The sequence below is a fragment of the Paralichthys olivaceus genome, chromosome 12 (genome assembly GCF_024713975.1).
Source record: "Paralichthys olivaceus isolate ysfri-2021 chromosome 12, ASM2471397v2, whole genome shotgun sequence".
Lineage (NCBI taxonomy): Eukaryota > Metazoa > Chordata > Actinopteri > Pleuronectiformes > Paralichthyidae > Paralichthys > Paralichthys olivaceus.
In genome coordinates, this window is record NC_091104.1 from 11,494,398 (window position 1) to 11,515,631 (window position 21,234).

General features: G+C 41.3%; 3 protein-coding genes across 5 annotated transcripts; 2 read left to right on the forward strand and 1 right to left on the reverse strand.

The window, feature by feature from the left end:
• The first annotated feature begins 149 nt into the window (after window positions 1-149).
• On the forward strand, window positions 150-6,009 carry klhdc2 (kelch domain containing 2). Its single transcript, XM_020098071.2, has 14 exons — window positions 150-286; window positions 862-1,171; window positions 1,278-1,357; window positions 1,458-1,575; window positions 1,664-1,776; window positions 2,231-2,315; window positions 2,439-2,522; window positions 2,677-2,757; window positions 2,879-2,937; window positions 3,543-3,652; window positions 3,748-3,820; window positions 3,905-3,992; window positions 4,068-4,120; window positions 4,219-6,009. Exons 2-14 carry the CDS (start codon window positions 887-889, stop codon window positions 4,340-4,342), a joined length of 1,353 nt encoding a protein of 450 aa, XP_019953630.2. The 5' UTR covers window positions 150-286; window positions 862-886; the 3' UTR covers window positions 4,343-6,009.
• LOC109636396 (ribosome quality control complex subunit NEMF) lies at window positions 5,997-15,254 on the reverse strand. Of its 2 annotated transcripts, none has more exons than XM_020098068.2 (32): window positions 14,963-15,254; window positions 14,777-14,845; window positions 14,530-14,632; window positions 14,059-14,184; window positions 13,822-13,970; window positions 13,659-13,726; window positions 13,164-13,253; window positions 13,007-13,080; window positions 12,847-12,917; window positions 12,671-12,746; window positions 12,430-12,570; window positions 12,135-12,343; window positions 11,881-12,054; window positions 11,716-11,779; window positions 11,480-11,568; window positions 11,281-11,384; window positions 11,111-11,173; window positions 10,892-11,004; window positions 9,932-9,989; window positions 9,781-9,839; window positions 9,589-9,709; window positions 9,301-9,508; window positions 9,172-9,211; window positions 9,034-9,083; window positions 8,499-8,640; window positions 7,952-8,029; window positions 7,618-7,836; window positions 7,365-7,400; window positions 7,143-7,249; window positions 7,025-7,068; window positions 6,860-6,939; window positions 5,997-6,307 (listed from the first exon to the last, which is right to left on the reverse strand). In XM_020098068.2, exons 1-32 carry the CDS (start codon window positions 15,019-15,021, stop codon window positions 6,230-6,232), a joined length of 3,162 nt encoding a protein of 1,053 aa, XP_019953627.2. In that variant the 5' UTR covers window positions 15,022-15,254; the 3' UTR covers window positions 5,997-6,229. The 2 variants fall into 2 exon arrangements, with proteins under 2 accessions (XP_019953627.2, XP_019953624.2); XM_020098065.2 differs by having other exon boundaries at window positions 9,172-9,214.
• Window positions 15,190-21,046, forward strand: LOC109636397 (MAPK/MAK/MRK overlapping kinase). 2 transcript variants are annotated; one of them, XM_020098069.2, is made up of 12 exons: window positions 15,190-15,493; window positions 16,748-16,862; window positions 17,229-17,318; window positions 17,396-17,466; window positions 17,550-17,628; window positions 17,919-17,967; window positions 18,060-18,238; window positions 18,391-18,492; window positions 18,607-18,780; window positions 18,889-19,048; window positions 19,176-19,373; window positions 19,619-21,046. In XM_020098069.2, exons 1-12 carry the CDS (start codon window positions 15,337-15,339, stop codon window positions 19,694-19,696), a joined length of 1,452 nt encoding a protein of 483 aa, XP_019953628.2. In that variant the 5' UTR covers window positions 15,190-15,336; the 3' UTR covers window positions 19,697-21,046. The 2 variants fall into 2 exon arrangements, with proteins under 2 accessions (XP_019953628.2, XP_069392129.1); XM_069536028.1 differs by lacking the exon at window positions 15,190-15,493 and adding an exon at window positions 15,743-15,882.
• Window positions 21,047-21,234: the final 188 nt, after the last annotated feature.

Sequence of the window (21,234 nt, forward strand, 5' to 3'; positions counted from 1 at the left end):
GACTTTTATTTTATAACTGTTTGGGATTCTTTATGGATTATTTAAGTGTATGTGGCACACAGACACGTGTACGTGCAAAAGTTCAGGTTTTATTGTTTACAACCACCAGGCAGGAAGTGGAAATTGGTGCGTACCGCTTTAAATTTGACCTTATCAAGATGGCGGATGTGACAAGTCTCCAGTTTCCGGTCGTGCCCCCAGAATTCTTGTGATGACCTCACACGAATGGCGAACTACTTTTGAATTTTGCAGCAAACAAACATCTGACGAGTTGAAATAACGACAGGTACGAACGTGTTTTCCTCGTGGCTTCACGTCCACGTCTGTGATCCGAGTCACCGACGTGTCGAGTGGGAATTCACGCGTCTTCCTCCGAGTCGCTGTTTTGTTTACAAGTTTGCAAAAGCTCTGGAGCTAGTGGGCACATTCACTTATGCTAGCTCGGGGAGAAGCTAAGTGATTCAAGGCTTTATAATCAGATATATTTGCGTTGCTAAATCTTCAGTTCGCTTCTTTTAGATGCAGATGCTAAGCTAACCGCAGGAACAGTTCAGTAAGCAAACTAGATCAGCAGTAATCGTGCTGCGAGCTATGCTAACGTGTCTGGGCCTGAATTCACTGAAACGAAAGTGAAGTGGACTGAAGTGTTTTAGGTTTCACTCCATGAGAATCTGCTCATCACAGAGACATAAACAATACTGTGCTAATGTGTCCTGTTGTCTTAGCTGGGACCGTCACTTCCGGTGTTTTGAATGTTGTTATGTTAGCCTGTTTTTAGTTTATTGCTAAAACGAATCTTCTACTAAATAAATCCCATCAGCACTAACTTCATGATTTCTCGGCCTCTCTCTGCCTGGACAGGCAGGAGGAGACAGGAGAGAGTGACATGGCAGAGATGGAGGAAGACGTTGGGGATCTGCCAGCCAGGGAGGATGACAACGATTCAGACAGAGATGAAGATGACAGGCTGTTCGCTTGGATGGTCAATGACGACATGGATGAGGACGAGGAGGAGGAGGAGGAGGAAGACGAGGTGGAGGAGGAGGTGGAGGACGAACAGCCCTTAGACACAGAGGCGTCTGAGTCGTTTGAGCTGGACACACCGGCTGAGCGCAGTGGTCACATAGCAGTTGTGGACAGAAATGTCATGTACGTGTGGGGTGGATACAAGGTGAGACCTGTCCTAAAACTCCACTCCATTACATTTATTTATTCAAGTCTCACATATGTCTGTAAAAACATGTTTTAAACCTTATTTTCAAATACCCCCCCCATAGAATGCCCAAAACCATGGATTCTTTGACTTGTATCTGCCGAGAAGTGAAATCTGGACGTACAACATGGAGTCAGGTGTATGGTGAGTATTAACATATACATTGCATATTACTACCGTAGTTTATCAGCACTGAATTTAGACTTGAAGGAGTCAAACTTAACAAAACAACTTATGTTCACAGGACAAAGCATGTAGCTGGAGGTAACCTACACACGTCCATGTCAGGCAGCTGCGGGGTGTGTGTCGATGGAGTCCTCTACCTGTTTGGGGGTCATCATGCCAGGGGAAACACAAACAGGGTACAACAGTTTGTGTGTTTTTTTTCAAAGATCTGCGTCATGCTTGCTCATCAGAGCCTGAAACATGTCAGTCACTGTTTCTTCATAGATCTACCGCCTGCCCCTGAGAGCTCCCAGTCTTGTGTGGGAGGAAATGGCCGATCTTAAAGGCTTCCCTCCGTCGTCCAAGGACAAGTTAGGCTGCTGGGTTCAGAAGAACAGGTGAAGGAGGACTGCGTTTTTTTTCTTCTCAGGGTTCTGATGTGAAACATGGTGATAAACAGCTTATTCAAATTGCAATATTCAAGTTCCAGGTATTAATGTTACGGAGGGATGAATCTTAGAAAGTTGCTCCCAGATCCCCAGCAGGAAACTTCAAGATCCTTGTTTTGCTCCATTTTAATTACACGGCTAATTACAACATTGGTGAGGAAATGAAAGCTTAGACACAAAATATTATTTTAAATGTGTTTTACTAAAGAAAGGAAAATCTTCAAGCCTCCACTAGAAGTAGATCAGCAGGAGGGCCAGGACACATCAGATTGGTCTCCGTGTCTTTTTGCCACAAAAATTCAGAAATAGGTGAAATTCCTGACATGCTTCAAAACCTGTTCTTGTGCCCAGCGGGTCTTTTTTGAAGTGATATTTTACACTCGGTTGTTCATTGCTTTAACAGGCTCATATTCTTTGGGGGCTATGGCTACGTCGTACAGGGACCTCATCGAGGGACGTTTGAATACGATGAATCGTCTTCTCTCGTGGTTTGTAGAAACTTTAGATACTTGTCCCACTGAACAATGAACATTGTTTAATTTGTGTATATCCTGAAATTCTGTAAAACACAAAGAACATTTCCAATATTCACCTGTGTATGTTTGCTGCAGTGGGACAGCCCCGGGCGAGGTTGGAACAATCACATTCATATCTTGGACCTGGAGACATCGACATGGAGTCAGCCCATAACCACGGTAAAGAACATACCAGCAGCGTTACACACCATGGTTCAGGTCGTGACCCCTCCACATTCACTTTTTTTATTATTTCAGAAATATGTGACATCCTTTGAGTATTTACCAGAGCAAAATATTTGACATGATTCTTTTCCTCTCCTGCCTGATGTAGGGGAACACTCCATCACCCAGAGCAGCTCATGCCTGTGCCACAGTTGGGAACAGAGGTTATGTGTTCGGGGGAAGATTCAAGGTAATTAATCTCCGTCAACAACACAATATTGTTTTCAGGGGTCACAGGTTTACATGTTTGCCAAATGCAACACATGGATATATTTGTCATCCAATCATAACTTATTTTCTTTGTTTAACAGAACTACCGACTAAACGACCTGTACTACATTGATCTGGACACGTGGGAGTGGCATGAAATGTGAGTGCTGTCCATCACTGTATCTGCTGTGATTTGTGTCTGGCACCTGAAGAGTCATGTTTCAGGTGGTGTTGTTGTTTCCAGTCAACTCAGCTCCCATTTGATGGTCTGATAATTCACGTTCAAGTGTAAATAATTAGCTTGAATTTGAAAAAAGGTTTTTATTACAAGCTCATGGGACCTGCAGGTTTGTCCAGTTGTAATAAACTTGACTTTGAATTATAAAGAGAGTCTGCAGGGGAATCATACAGAAGAGTATTTGAGGGAAAAAATAAGGAGGAAGATTGTTTTTCCTTTTGCACTTGAGAATAAAGTGGAAAATTGTTAATTTGGCATTGTACTTGTCAAGAAAAATCGAAACATTTGTGTAATGTAGTTTGACTTAATACTCTTAAAATAACACTTTGACTTTATTCTTGAAAAACAAAACTTCCTCTTTTTACTCTTATGCTTAGCCCTAATACTCATAATTGGCCTATTATTGTGTGTTATAACCACAGACTGTAGGTAACTAGGTTATAACTCATCCTCTACCTTCCAGGATTCTCTCAATTCTCTCAATCTTGTTCAAATATTCCCGACTGACTCCCCTGTCCGTCCTGCAGGAACGTTCCCCAGCAGTGTCCCGTGGGCCGGTCCTGGCACTCCTTCACTCCTGTGTCATCGGACCACATCTTCCTATTCGGAGGCTTCACCACAGAGAGAGAGACACTGAGTAAAATCTCACTCTTGACTTTCAGTAGGGAGATAATAATGATTTCCTGAAAACGATGCCTGATCTCACTGAGCCGCTCATCTCTTGATTTTCAGGTGACGCTTGGCTGTACTCTGTGAGCAAGAACGAATGGAAGCCTTTCAAACACAATCACGCACAAAGTCCCAGGTGATGACCTCCTCTTGACTGCATTCATGTGGTTGTGTGTTTGTGAGAATGTGAAGTACTGAATGTATATTGTGTTTGTTTCAGGCTGTGGCACACGGCATGCTCAGGTCCTGATGGGGAGGTGTTTGTGTTTGGAGGTTGTGCCAACAACCTGTTGTCTCATCACAGAGCTGTAAGCAATTTACTCTTCAAATAACTCTGTTTATTCACGTTTTGTCCTTCTAACCTCTTGATTTTCACTCGACAGGCTCACAGCAACGAGCTACTGGTTTTCAATGTTCAACCCAAATCGCTAGTTGGGTGAGTTCGTACAGAACAAAAACAATACTCTACAACATTTTAAATATCTGAAACTGATCATTGTTTCTTGCTCACATGCACATCTTACCCCCCCTCAGGTTCTGTATGGAGGCCATTCTGCAGCACAGGGAGCGTTTATCTAGTTACTGGGACTGTCTGCCTAAACCCATCCTGCACAGCCTCAAACAGAGAATGGCACGCGTCAACACACTGGGCTCTTAGAGGAAGAGGAGGCTGACAATCGAATCCAGAGCATTACAAGAGGAAGTGTATGTATGTATGGAAGAGATGCTTGTTTCTTTCAAAGCAGGTAGTCCTACCTGAACATTAGTTTAATGTGTGTTTGGATACTTGCGTACATGAAACTAAATCTTAAAGCAATAGTGAGCAGCTGTGGACTTGCACACTAAGGTTTCACAGGTCTGAGCTTCTTCTGTTTATTGTCCTGTAACTCTCATGAAGCCAGTAGAACCGTCACTGGAGGAGCAGAGCTGGTGACGTTCAGTGCAGCATGAACTGTTCTGTTTTCTGTGGTCGTCAACATTTCATCACTTCAACAAGAGGCTAAATATTGACTTAATATTCTGTCCATATTATTACATAAGTGTCTCTACTACTGTAGTGGATGAGTAAATGTTAAAAAAGATCATCCCATTGTAGCCAACCACTACAACGACCATTTTTATACAGAGGTGTTGGTGTTGAATATTAAGAAAAATCATGTTTTTATTTTGAAATAATGTTTTTAGCCTGATTGAGATTTTTGAGGGTGATACTGATATTTGGGAGAGAAAAAAATCCAATATTTTGGCGGACATAGATTTGAAAAGATGAGCAATGATTCCCAAGATTCTAACAAAGAAATTTAACTACAGCTTGTTTGACCATAAACATGATTATAAATAACTAATTAAAAAGAAAGAGCAAATAAATCAAACTTGAATTAAGAAATATCATCAATATAAAATATAAACATCTTTTCTGCATTCAGTTAAACTAAAGTTTTCATCTAACAAACGCAGATACTGATGTGTCTATAAGGCTCATATTGGCCAAATGATAAGTCAGTCAGGCTTTGTAGTAGAAGATAATTTTATCTAATAATACGGACAGAAGACGACTCATGTTTGAATGTTTTCAGAAAGATCACTGGGAGAAAGAGTAAAATGCATTGTTCTGACAGAGTGAAGAAAAATATAGTTTGTAAGAGGCAGAACTTCAGCTTTGGTTCAGAAACGTTCTCCTGAAAGTCAACGTGCATGTTGCAGTTCACCCGAGAACCTGATTCTTTATATAAACAACACAGCCGGTCCAATTTTAAAACAGTGACTTTCACTGGTCTTTCTCTGAAGCCAATTAAAAAGGCTCCATTGTCTAAACACTACTTTCTGTGGCGCAAACAATGAAACAGTTTTGCTTTGAGTATTTTTTTTTTTTTTTTTTTTTGAAAGGTCTGTTTCTTAAATGATTCCTAAAACTAATGTCTGGCACAGTGTTCAGTACTTACAGACCTAAAACTACTGCTTTGTGCAACACAAGCTCATCTACTCTGGGTGTTAACTTTTAGTTTCTATTTGTATATACAGCTATTTATAAAATTGTGAGGAAGTGTATTGGTTCTGTGTTCTGAAAATGGCTTTCCAAAGCCTGTCAATCAAGTGGCTCCTGTAGCGTTGAATCTTATTAAAATCAATAACTTAAATACTGAACGTACAGTGGATGTTTCGCCACGTTGCACTGAAATGCCTCTTGTCAGTAGGGCTGTGTATTCGCCCAGTTTGCACAATGTTCCCTTTGTGTGTGTGTGTGTTTTTTTTTTATTGTAGGTTTAAATGAAGAGTGTTAACTTTGTATTCAAAGAAATAAACACAAAAGGTTGGTTTCTGTTACTCATCTTTGTTAATTTACAGGTTTTCATTTCAAACATTGTTGGGCAACAAATACAATCAATTTAAAAAATAAAATTATTCATATTGAAACAAGGTCACTGCAGATTTTAACCAGTAAACCCTCACACTGATGATGTCGGCAGAGTTTTACTGAAATAAGTCAAAGTGTGAAGTTCTGTGTCGATGAAATACTTGAAACCTCATCACGTCTGTTCACCTCTCATTTCTTCTTAGCAGCCAACAGGTTTGGAGCAGACACTTTAACTTTCCCAGGCATGTTCCTGAAGAGGTCCGAGTCCTGCAGCACAGAAGGATTGAGTTTGAATTGCAAGAAAGCTAAAGCGACTATGATTAATACTGAAACCGATGACTAGTGATAATTAACACAAAGCACTATTGCTGCAGAAAAAAGACTCACTATGGATGACTATCAGTGTGCCACAATGCTTATGTGCATTTTTTTAAATCTTTGTCTTGCCTCAGCCTCGTCGATAAAGTTTTTTCAGACTTTGTTTTTCGAAACAGATGCTCCTTGCCCTTGTTTTGCCTTTCCTGGTTGACTATACAGCATTACCATTAATACATTTATTTCTATAAAAACACGCAGCTTCACAGAGCTCAAGGTGATGACATATACAACCTTTTTTGTTTTAAAGTCAAAATCTAAAAGATATAATATATAAAACAAGCTAATCCAGATACTGCATGTTTATCGTTCTTAATAAATCGCTTATTTGATTTGTCTAATTGCTGTAAATCAACTCTTGATGTAACTAAGCATGAGTTCAACCTTACAAATGAATCTGGAGTTACTTTAAACAGATCACTAAAACACAGTGGCCGTTTTTACCTTGACACTGCGGAACAGGTCCTTTTCTCTGGTTGAGGCCTCTTTGGCTTTCATGAAGCTCAGAACAGCCGTACGTGCAGCTGGTCCGAAGAAAATAGCACAACTGTTATTTCTACAAGCACAAGTTCACTCGAAAAGTACAGAGAATAGATCATCACTTGTTACCTTTTCCTTTCTTCTGAGAACCTGGTGTCAGTTTAACCTTGTGTCTGTGGAAAACAAATTCAAGTTAGCTGGTGCGCTCTTCACACTGCTACACGCTCAAAGGTTTCATTGCACATACTTGTAGTTGGAGAGGGCGGTGTACGGCGCACAGACGGGGACAGCAAACAGCAGCACGTCCTCAGGATGGGGCTGCCCTGACAGAGAGGTGAGCAGAGTCTCTGCTTCCTGGGAAAACAGAAATAAAGGATTGAAAGTAACCGAGGATGTTGGAAAAAGAATAAATGTCTTTCTGATAAAGACTCGATTTATCTGCTGTTACGGTTTTACTTAAAGAACCCACCTCAGCTCCAGGGTTGTCCTGGTCTGCCTCATCCTCCTGAAAGAAAGGACAGCATAGATATGAAGATGCACTAAAATACAGATGCAACAGGGAGCACAAAGCTGGCAGATGAAGTCCACTCAGCAAAGACCAGCAACAATTTTATACATGACATTTTATACGAAATCCAAACTGAAAAGCGACGGAGGCACAATTTCAAAATGTGTCTCTGGCAGGTAACGTGTACAGGTCAGTGTGCAGCGCTGTCATCTACCTTGTCTTCCTGTTCAGCAGGACCTCCCTCCTCTCCGCGCTGCCTGTCGTCCCCGCCCTCCTCTCCTCCCGCCTGCTCTGGTTTCTTTGCAGCCGTTTCCGTGTTACGAGGTTTCTGAGGTTGTTTCGGAGGCGGCGGTTTCTTTATGGGTTCGTCTTTACCTTTCCCCTTCTTTCCTTTCTTCCCTTTATCCTTCTCCTCCTTAGCAGAACCGGCGGACTAAAGGAGGGAGGATGTTACATTGTACAACTCAAAACTGCAACAATGAAAATTCAGCAGGTGTTGTCATGGCAATGTCAGCGAGTACAGTAACAACTGTGTTTCTCATCCTCACCCCAAGCAGCTGCATCATCAGCTCCCTGTCCTCCTCATCCTGGTCTTTGTACTTTTCTTTTATCTTCTTCAGTTTGTTCTGAAGGAGCAACACACACACACACACACACACACACACACACACACACACACACACACACACACACACACACACACACACACACACACACACACACACACACACACACACACACACACACACACACACACACACACACACACACCAAAATAAAACAGGAATCAGATGAGGTTCCAGATTCATCCATCAAATAATAAAAATGTCGACAGATCAAACAAGTTTCCCTCAACAATAAAAAAACTAAATACACAACATCCTCATCAGAATACTTAATACTTTACTGGATAACTCAGATGTTGAAGCATCATTTCATGCACACTGATGTTCACGATCAACAATTCTTAATAAATTTCATGTAGGTTTTGTTCTGGCTAGAGTTGTATTTTCTAAACTCATGCCATCATTTAATGGTTTCAAGCTAAATTTAACCACGAGCTCAACAAAGAAAACAGACTTCTCTCTTTCTCACCTTCTGACCTCTCTTCAGCGGCGGCTGTGAGGGGCCTCCTGCAGCTTTGGGCCCCTGGTCGGCTGCTGATCCACCATGTGGAGTGTCGGTCTTCTCCTCGACATCACAACCCTCTTGTTTCTGTTTCTTCTTCTTCTCTTCTCTGTGGGTGAAGTCACAAACAGAACTTGACTGCTAAAGACAGACATCAAAAAAAAAAGATATTCATCCATTTCCCAGGCTCCTGCTCGAAAATGACTTCCCGAAATGAATAATGTATAGCTCTGCAACTACAGGGTCTATATGAATAATCTTGGTATCTATATGTAGGTAACACTTGTGAGATGTTAGCGCCAGTAAAGATGTTAATGGGTCAGATTAAATAAAGGATGCAAAATAAACGAAAGAGAAACAGAAATATACAATTTTAGAGTGTATATCCTGAAATCATCATGTCTCATACTTTAAGTGGTTTGTAAAATTCTCTTTCTACAGTAAACTTGTCAGTAATTCTACATCTTTATGTTGAAAATGTCAGATTCATCCATTAACTCACCTCCTCTGCTTGGCCGTCACGTGTTTCTTCACCTGTGAGTCCACCTCAGCCTGAGTAGAAGTGAATGATTTAATGACAAGCAGTTTACAAATGTATCTGACTTTGATGGAATTGCTTAAAATGTCACAGACGATTTACCTGAGAGGTTGTTTCCTTTTTGAAGCCAGGGTTCTGAACACTTCTAGAAATAAGGAGGGATTGAATTTAATCTTGTAGAAAGTAGAAAGCGGAGAAAGGCGTTTTTACTTCAAACGTGGGTGAAGTTACCTGCTGGGCTGCAAGTGAGTGAGGGAGATGGTCGTATCCGGAAAGCTGAATTCCTCCCCCTCTCCGTCCTCCGTCTCCTTTTCCATCCCCTCTTCATCATCCCTGCCTTCCTCCTCTTCCTCCACGTCTGCTTCTCCCTCCTCCTTTTTCACCTCCTTGTTCCCTCCGTCTCTTTCCTCCCCCTGATCTTCGTTGCTGCTGTCGTCACCTGCAAAAGGCAACAGAAATTTAGTTTCAAAACTATTGATCGTCATCTTTACAAACATGAGTCATCTTGTGTCCTCCCACCTATCAGCTCCTCCCCCTCCTCTAACAGCTCGGCAGTTCTGGACGTGACTTCCTCCATATCTTCCTCTACAGTTTTCACCTTTCTCTCCCCTTTGTGCCGAAACACGCTCTGTTCATCCACCTGCAACAATTAAACATTATTATTAGAGGAGGAAAAAGAGTTTAAATGTTCAAGCTCTGGAAAGTTTTTACCTTGAAGAGGAATCCGAAGCCCATGATCAGGTACGAAGGAGGCAGAAAGTTTTTCTTCCCTGGAGAGAAACATAACAAAAGATAAGTTCTCATAACAGTTCTCCTTCTTTTGTTCTGATGCCAAATAAAAATCATGTGCTTTACATTATACCTCTGATCATGAAGCTTCCAGTGGTCAGGTATTCTCCAGAGGGAGCTGTCTTAGACACCTGAATTATCAAAATATATATTTATGTTAGACATAACTCTCCTGATTAAAAAAGTATAATGTCACATTTTAATTATTTTGCTGCTTTTAGTGGTTTTTTATTTCCTTATGTTTGACGACACACAAGTTAAACCTGCTGAGTTCTTGGCAGCAGGTACCGTTAATCAGCAATGATTTTAGTGGGTCGCCATTTTGATTTGTATATACAGAGTTTCTGCAGGTGTCAACTACTCACACATAACTGAAGATCGGGTGAGGTGGAGAACAAACCTTGTAACGCCACGTTATCTCACAACTACAGGCTGAGACAGTGAGTATCCGAAGTCTTTCCCCAAGTCGAGAGTGTGCAGAGATAAATCAGTTATCAGTTCCACATTGGGCTAGTTTGTATTTTTATTACAGCGTGCAGATAGAACTAGAACACACAGATTATACAAACTACATGCTGGAAAACATTTCTCTTAAAAAAAATGTTTGAAGTACAGCGACAGTGGCGTTAAATTAACTTAAATTAACATAATCAACCTACCTTAACATATTAAAGACCTGGTACTTAATATTTAAGTGTATCTAAGACTTCAGTTTAAAATTTAGATGAAATATTTGACTTTTCTAGACTTTTAAAGACCCTGCAGAAACCCTGTGTAGAACATGTCTAGACATGTAAACGTGCACCACCAAAGATTAAGTAAAATCAATTGTACTTAATAATAATGATCACATCATGTAAAATACACAATTCCCAATGTTTTATCAAATTGTAAAAACTGGTGTCTGAGAAATGAAACTGAACAGAAAAAGAGAAAGATCCCATGAACTCTAAAAATCAGTATTCAGTAACATACAAAACCAGTATAAAGATGAAGAAGTGCCCAGTTTAAGAGTCTAATACTGATGACTAACCTGATGATGATGGACCCACCAAGCGCTGGTGATGATCTTTGCGTCCCAGGCAGCACTGTAGCACACGGACATAGTTCCGGCCTCTGTCAGGGTGCGAGGAGGGATGGGATCACCTGAAGTGGACAAATAAAAAGTAGTACAATGAACTAACATCACAAAACAGGACAAATTAAGTCGAACAGTGGAGAGAAAGGAAAAGAAAACCACGTGTATATGTACCTGAAGTGTTTTTGATAACACAGCTCGTCGCTCCGTGGAGGTCAGCATGAACGTAGATATCACCTGACAAAGTAAAAACACACATTATGAGCTGAACCAGCTCAGTTTACATTTTTTTTAAATCTTTTTAAAAAAGTGTTAGAGCTTGTGTGTGGGAGTTTCTCCATTACCGGCCCGGAGGTAGCGTTTGACGATCATCTCGTTTTGCTGCTGGTCCCTTCCTGCGATGATGAGGTAATTCTCTGAGCTGATGAACCAGAGGAACTTCTCAAACCTGCCACAAGGGGAAAGGGCACCAGTACTTAGAACACACGCTGAATCAAAACAAAGTCAGGATATGTTTCCAACACGTGGTGAAGTGGGACTCACCAGTAGACTTTCCTGGCCTTCTGAATGGTGGTCACTGTCTGGACCTCCTTCAAGGTTTGCTGGGTTTTTTTCTCTGCAGATTTCATGGCCTGAAATGATTTCATCAGTCAATTTTTAATCAAAGTGCAAAAGCATCCAACTTCTGTCTTGTGCTAATGGATTATCTTTAGAATTATCGTTGCCAAGATCATAAACTATGTTCACAAATATTTAAACAGAAATCACAGCTTTCTCACCTTGCCCACTGCCTCCATGGTTTTCTGTTCTTTCTTTTCAGCAGTGCGTTTGTAGTCATAGTACCTAAGAAAAGCACAAGGACACAATCCATCAACTGTAAAACCAAACGCAGCTCTCCTCATATACTGTCTAATTCTATGTTTAAAGTTAACATGTACATTTACCGTTTGGCATTGGCATACGCCGACAGGCCGAGATCCACGTCCACCAACATGGGCTTGTTCTTCTGCAGCTTCTTACTCTGTCCTTTGTCTTTGTTCTTGTTTTTCTTCCCTTTCTCCTCCACCACCTTGATCTTCTCTTCCTCTTCCTGGTCTTCCTCAGAAATATATGGATTCCTAAAGGGAAAAGTACACATGAGCCAAACGGTGTCGGCAGAATGGTTGTTCTAATGTTTCTGTATGAGCGATGGTCTCACTTCAAAAGCATAGTGATATGGTTGGTCTGCAGCTTCAGCTCCTTGATGGCACATGCCACCGGGTCTCCAGCATCCTGCGCTTCCTTGACGATAGTGCCGATCTCAGTCCAGTCCACCTGATTGGCCAATGCACTGCGCACCACCTGCAGCGCCCTCTCCACCACGGGCAGGTTCATCTCCACCAGTTCCCCTTTCACTCTGTCCACCTCCTGCAACATCGGATAATGAAGAGCAGGAGTTGTTACGTGCAACATTGGTTTATGGCAGAAAAAGGTAAAAGCTGCATGTTGCTAACCTGCGCTTGGTGCAAAGCCTCCAGCCTCTGCTCGTGGTCTCTTTTCACATTTTCCAACTTCTTCATAGCCTGTTTCTCCTGGTGTAAGGCCTTCATGTCGATCTTCTGGCTCTCCATCTTAGAGAAGAACTCATCCACTGCCTGAGTGAGAGCATCACACAGGATTTATATCACATTCTTGCAAAAAGTCTTTAACTGTATTTAAATTGCGGAAAAAATAAGCAGTGATGCAACTTTTCACCTTGTCAAACGTGTCAAACTCCAAGTAATGGCTCTTTGAATGCTGGGCAAAGAGGAATGGATGGAATTCATCATATCTGTTAACAGAAAACATCATCATATATTAATAAACCATATGATAAATAACCAAACAAAACGGCATGTATAATATTAATCTATTTTATGGACAGGACGTACGTGAGCAGTTCCTCGCTGGGTTTGTCGGGAGTTAAGCTTGGCTTCTTCTCACTCTTTTGAACGATGTAACCCTGGATTTAAACAAAAAGGAACTTGTGAATGTACCACATTTATAACTGGATCTCAAATGCACTGTTGCCACTAAATAAAGATTATTTACTTTGCCGCTGAAGTTCTTAGTTTTTTCCATGTAGGTTTCTGCAACCTGCAGGGCCCCCAGGATTTTCGGTGCAACTGAAAAGCAGACAGAAAACATTAACAGCCATTATCAAAGAAAATCTCAAATAGCAAACTTGTCTCCAGCTGCTCCACTTTACCTTCGGCAACGTCAACTTTGTTGTCAACTTTGACGGAGCCCAGCAGTCCCACTTCTATCAAGCTGTGTTCTATCAGAGTGGCTCCGTAAGCTGGAGAGGTGATTGGAAAAGAGACAAAACACAGTTCAGTGTAGGATCTCACTTAGTAGAGCACATACCATCACAGAGTCATACCAATACTATGATCATCTACTTCTTATAGTAGTAATATAAAACCAAAAAACTAAATGACAATGTAATAAATATTTACTCTTAGCTATGAGTATCTGGTGTTGGTAATAGTATTATATCAATATCCTATGTTAGATTGTTTAAGATGATTCCTGAATCCACCCCTTAATCCACATCCGCCCCAAAATTGAATGGCTTCTTCTCTGGCCCAGGTCTCATTCCTCCATTGGTGAAAATCAGTTTAATGGTTCCTGCGTATTCCTGCTAACAAACAAATAAATAAACAGATGCAGGTGACAGAGTACTTTCTGCCTGGTTACTTACGAAGGTGAGGATTCAGGACCTTTTTCACTTGCTCCCCATGTGTTGCATTGCTGAGAATTTCACTGAGTCTACATTAAAAAAAAACAAAAAACAATATATATCACAGAAACAGTAATGATTAATGTTCACTGAAGTCAACAGGCAGGTGTAAAAATGTGGTTACCGCTCCAGACTGATGAGAGGTTCAGGAGGCCTGGCATTCTCCACAGGGTACCGCTCTCTCACAGCAATCTTTACATCTTCTGCGTCCGCAGTGCGAAAGCGCAGCAGGTTCAGGATGGTGTACTCGTTGTCAGCTAGTATGACATTTCCCTGAAAATGGATACAGACAGGTCTACGTTGAACTTATACACAAACAAGTAGCATCTGAAAAGAAAAACCCAAAGGGGGATATTCTAACCCTGTCGTATAGTTCAACAATCAGGTGGTAGGCGGCTTCATCTGAACCAAACTGGAGGTCCACGATCCTGTCGATGCCGAGCTGCTTAACGTGGGTCAGCCGACGTGTCTTCAGGTGCTTTCGGCACTAAAGAGAAAAAGAAAGTTGCTTTAACTTTCAACTTCATCACAACAACCAACCAATAAATATATAAATGAGTTTCAATCTTTAAAAATCAGTGATTGCAAACAACCAGTAGCCTTAACACTGACATGTATAAATCAATTTGTGTAGGGATGAAATTAACATATCAAACTCTGTGATGTTCAGTACAGATAACAACAATGTTAAAAGATCATTTAATATAAGAGTATTAAAAGGGTATTAGTTATTTGTTCATAGTGATACTTTAGACAACAGTTACTCTTTAATAATCAATACACAAAACATCAATCAGATCTTTAGTGGAAGTTCCAGGATCTAAGTTCTTACTTTCATTGCAAAGCCTGAAGGCATCATGTTCTTGGGCCATTCGAAGTCTGTCGAGTGAATCCGAGTCCCAGATTCAATGAGAAGAACCGCTTTGCTCTCAGGCCTGAACCAAAAACATGACACATGGTTACACACTGACTGATACACTGTTTACTGGTTAGAGTGTTGTTGTTATTATTAGCAGTAGCGCTAGATGTAGAGGCCAATATGAGGAAACTTTGGAGACAACTTTTCAAACAGTGCTCACTTCTGCAGCCGGATGAGATACGTCTTGTTGTCGATGTCATACACGTTGTTTACTCTCATGCCGATGTAGCTGTGAAGGAAGAGGAAACAGTGAATGAATGAATGGATCAACACATGCAAACAAATCAGCGATAGCATTAGCACAGCCAGAGGTTAGCACAGCCAGCTGGAGGAACAGAAACCCTACTTGGTGTTGATCTCGGCAATCACCGCTCTGATGTCCACGGTGGTGAACCTCGTCTTCATGGTGACTTTAAGGAGAGGCTACAAACACTAAAGAAAAAAGAAAGAAATGGGAACGCTGAGTGTAAACGATCACATCTCTACTGCAGCAACATCAGCACTGAGGGGCAACATGCAGGAGGGGAGTGCGCATGCGCGGAAATGACAAGCCCTACGGAAGCCGACGTGGAGCAGAAACACACATGCACACACAATGCAACACCAGGGAATACAGTGCACAGATTGAGTGGTTGTGTGCAGTGAGAGGAAGAGGAGCAGTGACTTCATCCACACATCGATCCGCCCCATGTTACGTCACTCAGAAACCATCGTGCACTCATGATGCGCTACTCAAACTGGCTGATCGGCGTGAAACACAGGGCGAGCCTCCGAAATGCGTGTAAAGCAGCCGCGCACACGGACTGTGGGAACAGAGGGAGTCACGTGGAGGCGAGGATCAACAACCCGCAGCAAACCGTCCACATCTGGAGGAAAGGTACCAAACATCTGGGCCTGCGGCGATTCAAATGTGCTTGACGGACATGTTTTATTTTCAGGGCGTATCCAGCTGCATTGTTGTCGTTGAATGTGATTATTCTTCTGCGTTTCTCGGGTTTTTTTGAGGAGAACAACTGAGAGTCTCCAGTTTCCTCCTCAGGTCAGAGCGCAGGGCGAAGGCGTGCTCCGTTACCAAGGCGACTGTCAGCTAACAGGGCACGCTAGCGAGGCTAAGCTAGCAGCCGTGCCACAGCGGTTTACCGACGTGTCCGGACGCTGCGACGCTTAAATAAGAGTTCGATTTTCCAGCGGAAGATTCAAACGTGTCGCCCAGATGCTGTGGATCATCTCTGCACACGCGGCGGCTGAGAATCCGAGGAATGAAGCGTAAGTCGAGAGTGGACGGCGGAGCGGGGACGAGACTTTTGACAGGAGGTCGCTGATGTTTCTCTCACCAGGGTCCAGTCACTTTGCTCGCTGGTTTTAGCTTCAAACGAGCCTCGTTGTGTCTCCGAGCAGATAATAAGTGTTTTTTAAATCTAAATATCTTTCATGATCTTGTTTTCTATCCATCGTCTCTCTGATTTAGGCCTTTTTTTGACGCATTTTATTGGTTGGTGTAATTGAAAATGGTGACCGTAATGATTTTTGACAGTTTAACCAGTTTAACCCAGACATCGGTTTATAAATAATATTTAACTTTACATTAATTCTACATTCATCAATTAATCGATCAGTCGAAACACAATGGATTGATCGATTCTAGAGCTGCAATGATTTGTGGGATAAACAATGAGTCCATCGACAGAAAAATAATTGTAAACTTCAAGTAAATAAAAACTAAGTCAAATATTTTCTGATTCCAGCTTATAAAGTATGAGGACTTGCTGCTTTGAAACTGGAGAAGTTTCAAATATTTTACACAAAGGAATGAATTAAAAACTGAAAAACAAAACAGATTGAGTTATTTCTATATCTTGCAGTGTAAACAATTAATTGAGAAAGTTATAAGAAGACTAATGAATCCCAGAAAATCTTAAATACTTATCTGTAAAAATGATCATGCAGCTTTTATGTCCAGTGGAGTTTTGTATTATACATGCAGCACATGATTTCCCTCTAGATTATCCAGATTTATCTTTATTTGATATATTTAATTTCTACTGATCTTCATTAGCAATATGACAGAGATGTGTTTTTGACCAATGTTCCATTTGATCGGTCCATGTCTTTGTTTATGATCCTTCTGCAGGCTACAAAACAATCAAGAAAATCGGAGAGGGCACTTTTTCAGAGGTGTTAAAAACCCAGAGCCTGAAAGATGGGAAGTTCTACGCATGCAAAACCATGAAGCAGACGATTAACAGGTAAATATTCAGCCCCACACTGATGTCCTGTACACAAGCATCAGCGGAGCAGTTTTCCTATGGACCCTTGAAACTTGAGTCAGCGGTTTCACACCAGCTTTGACTTAAGTGCCCTATTAGATGTCAGCCAACTCTGCTTTTGACCTTGTAGTGATGAGGTAACAATGGATGTCAGTACTTGAAATGTGAGTTAGGTGCACACACTGTAGTGAAATAATGCTGCTGTCAAATGAAGCTGGGCTGAACACTTCAACAGCTTTAGACCACTTCCCTCAAACTAATCACACAAAATCCTAGATATAGAAAGCATATATTGTTATACTGTGTCGTGACATGTGTAAATCTGGTCTGCTCTCTGTTGTTAAGTCTGGAACAGGCTCACAACCTGCGGGAGGTCCAGGCGATGAAGAGACTGAGCCCGCATGCAAATATCATCCAGCTACATGAGCTGATTTTGTGAGTGCTGGAGTGTTTTTAATTGACTGTGCTGCTTCAAGCTAGTGTGGTGTCTTTACTCTAATTCAATGTTTCAGCGACAAAGAAACTGGGACAGTGTCTTTGATTTGTGAGCTGATGGAGATGAACATCTATGAGTATATACTGGGTAAGTCTTGTGTCAAGTAGAGCTTGAAGATGTGATGATTTGAGAAGAATTATGGGCTGATACTGATTCTTTATTCTTTGCAGGGAGACACACTCCACTGCCGGACCACACAGTAAAGAATTACATGTACCAGTTGTGCAAGTCCCTTGAACACATGCACAGGTGATTATAAAGATATAACTTATTTTACTAGTAGACTCAGTAGAGTGCATACCTCGGCCCAGGCCCAGTAGTCATCAAGATCTATAAATGATTCTCTTTTTTACTGGGTTATTTGGGAAATTCAAATAAGTCGTTTTTGAGTAATAATGCAAACAAACAAGCAAACCAACCAACAAAGAAAAAAATAGACAGGGTCGTATACATAACCTCTTTGGTGGAGGTAATTAATAAACATTAAAAAAAATTCTACATCATATAATTTGACTTTCTTCCCTTTGTCTTTGTTACAGCTGTGGGATCTTTCACAGAGACGTGAAGCCAGAAAACATTTTCATCAAAGTGAGCTCCGTCATTATCATACATTTGCTTTACAAACATCTAACTGTGAATTTTCTTAGCCACATTTCTGAAAATTCTTGTTTAACTTGCAGCAAAATGTCCTGAAGCTCGGGGACTTTGGCTCCTGTCGGAGTGTGTACTCCAAGCCGCCGCACACAGAGTACATCTCCACGCGCTGGTACAGAGCTCCAGAGTGCCTCCTCACTGACGGATACTACAGCCTGAAGATGGACATCTGGAGCGCTGGCTGTGTTTTCTTCGAGATCATGAGGTATCATTTGTAAAATTTAAACAGGCACCATAAAGACGTTATGCATCAGTCATTTTAAAGTTGTTCTTTTTAATCTTGTCCACCACCACAAACAAATGTCAAACAAACACATGAGGCTCTCAGGTTGATGTACTGCATACCTGTGTTTTCAGCTTGAATCCACTCTTCCCTGGAGCAAATGAGTTGGACCAAGTCACCAAGATCCACGACGTGCTGGGAACGCCAGATCAAGCTCTTCTCCAAAAGTTCAAGCAGTAGGTTTTCCTTCAGATAATGTTGTTTGTTGAGTTTGTCTTGCGACTGCAGCAGGACACATAGAATCTGAACTTGAAAAAGAAGAATTCTCATGGTCTCTTCTTGTCTGGCAGATCAAAAGCGATGCACTTCAACTTCCCTCCCAAAAAAGGCACCGGTATCTCACGATTGATCCCCAACTGCCCAGCGCCGGCTCTGTCACTGCTCTATCAGATGCTCGCCTATGACCCCAATGAACGCATCTCTGCAGAAACAGCCCTGCGGCACACATATTTCAGAGAAATCAGGTAGTGTGATAGTTTGTGGTGTTCACACAGACAGAAAACACTACTTCAATTTTAAATCATTTATATTCAAGTAAATTTGACTTTGTTTGCTGTTTTCTTTTCTCCCAGGCTGGCAGAGAAGAACGCCGACTCTCTCCACAGAGTTTCTGCGGCTATCGATGGAGTAGAGAGTAGTGGGACACACAGCTCCATAGAGCACATATGGCGCCCGACCAAATTTGGCAAACAGCTGAGGGGAAGACATGTACGACAAACACCGTTAATGAGTGTAAGTTCAAACTCTACTCACCAAATTTAGCCTTGTTAAACACATCTTCAGTGAAACGTACAAGAGCCATGAGTCCAGATCAGTGAGAATTCAGTTTCTTCCATGCACTGTTTTCTCTCTCCCATAGAACAACATGAAACATGTAGCAGAGCCCCTCATCAAACGCAACATCCCTCATTACACCACAGAGTTGCCCAAGCTCAACGTGGTCGTCCCGCGGCCACAGATCCCCTTCCCCGTCTCCACCATGCCTGCGTTCACCGTCACTCACCGAGGCACACTGCCAGCCCTCACCTCTAAGAAGTGCCAGTCACAGTTGGCCAAGGTAAACGCAGGAGCACAACACAGACATCAGGCTTTTTCATTTATGAATCATTCACATCAGAGCAAGGGCACCGAAGAAATTCAAATACAGCTGACAGGTTCGTTTTTACATATCAGAAGATAAATCCCGATGTTGTATAAAGGAAAAGGGAAGGATGCATGGTTAATATAGACAAACAAGCGCCTTGTAATGTTTTCGAAGACGGCCTTGAGTTTGCATTCATCCTGCGTTTTCTCTCTCTGCAGCCCCGGGATGAGTCACACCACGCAGCTTTGAAGACCCACTACATGCCACCTCTGGACAGGAAACACAGAGGCTACTGAGCCAAAACACGTCAGCTTCAGATTTAAACTCTGAGCCTCTTACTGTACTGAGAAAACAGAGGACGGGCCTGATGTTGAGATGTGTGAAGCGACGCAAAGATGTGTGAGAAGGATATGCAATGAAGAAGAATGCAGAGTCTTTCAACTTACCAATAACAACTGCGACACCCAACAGTTCAGTGTGATCTCTACACAGACAGTAATAGATTCTGTCATATTATGTTGGACTGAGGACGGGTTCGTTTAGTTTGACTTAGTCAGGTGATACATTTTTACGACAGTGGAGACTTCAGTCTGAGCCTGTTACACAAGCTGAGCAATAAGATATTTGATAACAAGTCAAGGAACTTAAATGGTGCAACATGATCAACTTCAAAAATAATAGTAGTTTTAAAAAGGTGTCCCGCCGTTTGGATCTGCTCCAGTTGTTATTTCATAACTTTTAAACACAAACTATTAGATAAGCATATTATGTCCAAAGTAAGTCACTTAAATGTAAAGTCTCTACAATCTGTAGAAGTATTTCTCACCTTCTGCTGTGACAAACCTAAAATACTCTCAGACTTTGAAGGAAGCATAAAAAAATTAAATTACACACAGCAGCTTTAATCAATAAGCTGTGAGTCAAAGTTGTCAAGCAATGAAACATGAGGAAGTCCAGGGGCAGGGATGAAAACGTGTCACAGGTAAAATATAAGGTCATATATATTGGAAGAGAGTCCTTCCAGTAACAATGAATCAGTTCCTCCAGAGAAACTGATTAAAGCGGCAGAAGTCTTCCTGTGCAAAAGTAAACAGCAAAAACATTCACAGTAAGTGCTTCACAATGATTCTACACTATCAGAAGTAATTTAAGGCACATTTTGTCACCCAGCTGTAAATAAAATAAAAAAAACAATGCAAACCACAAAAAAAAACACAATTGGAAGTTAATAACTAAATAATTACTTTTTAGATCAGGACATGAAAACTGTATTTGTTACAGGCTTTTAGAAAGAAACATAACATTGCAGGTTGTGATTTAAAAAAAAGCCCAAATCAGATTTTTTTTTTTGCTATGTTCAGAATGTAGCTTCACTAATCCCCTCGTACCCCCTCACTTACAACAATGTGGCTTTAAAAAGCTGTGAGCTCATAAATAATGAACCGTGACAAAATCTGCACTTTATTGTGATGGATTATCACAGTAAAAAGAAGAAGGAATCAAGTATTGTTTGTATGTTGTTATTAACCTAAAATAATTAATAATTTAATCTCTGACGTGTCTGAAACAACTCGACACACACGTGCTGAAATTAATGAAGTGTGATTATTTTGTAATGTTTAATAAAGAGGGAAATGTAAAATGAATTCCTGAATGTCTTTAATGTTTGAACTCTTCACTGCGTCTACGATGACTGGTTAAAGCACACAAATACAGTAATGTTGTTACTCCTCCATTCACGTGGCTAAAATCCTTCTGAGACATGTCGGAGGATATCGAGCTCCATGTTTTCTTCTAAAAATATTTTTTTGACTGAGTCTTTTGAGATTCTACC

Bases quoted from the DNA above. Each gene is read 5' to 3' on its own strand.
- LOC109636396 (XM_020098065.2), bottom strand. From the start codon at position 15,021: ATGAAGACGAGGTTCACCACCGTGGACATCAGAGCGGTGATTGCCGAG. The intron at 7,250-7,364 runs GTGGGTTCTTTA...CTGTTTTCCCAG, and splicing joins AGGACAACCCTGGAGCTGAG to GAAGCAGAGACTCTGCTCAC. The intron at 7,069-7,142 runs GTATGTGCAATG...TGTTTTCCACAG, and splicing joins ACCGCCCTCTCCAACTACAA to ACACAAGGTTAAACTGACAC.
- LOC109636397 (XM_020098069.2), top strand. From the start codon at position 15,337: ATGATGCGCTACTCAAACTGGCTGATCGGCGTGAAACACAGGGCGAGC. The intron at 16,863-17,228 runs GTAAATATTCAG...TCTGTTGTTAAG, and splicing joins ATGAAGCAGACGATTAACAG to TCTGGAACAGGCTCACAACC. The intron at 17,629-17,918 runs GTGATTATAAAG...TCTTTGTTACAG, and splicing joins TCCCTTGAACACATGCACAG to CTGTGGGATCTTTCACAGAG.
- klhdc2 (XM_020098071.2), top strand. From the start codon at position 887: ATGGCAGAGATGGAGGAAGACGTTGGGGATCTGCCAGCCAGGGAGGAT. The intron at 2,523-2,676 runs GTAAAGAACATA...TGCCTGATGTAG, and splicing joins GGAGTCAGCCCATAACCACG to GGGAACACTCCATCACCCAG. The intron at 2,938-3,542 runs GTGAGTGCTGTC...TCCGTCCTGCAG, and splicing joins ACGTGGGAGTGGCATGAAAT to GAACGTTCCCCAGCAGTGTC.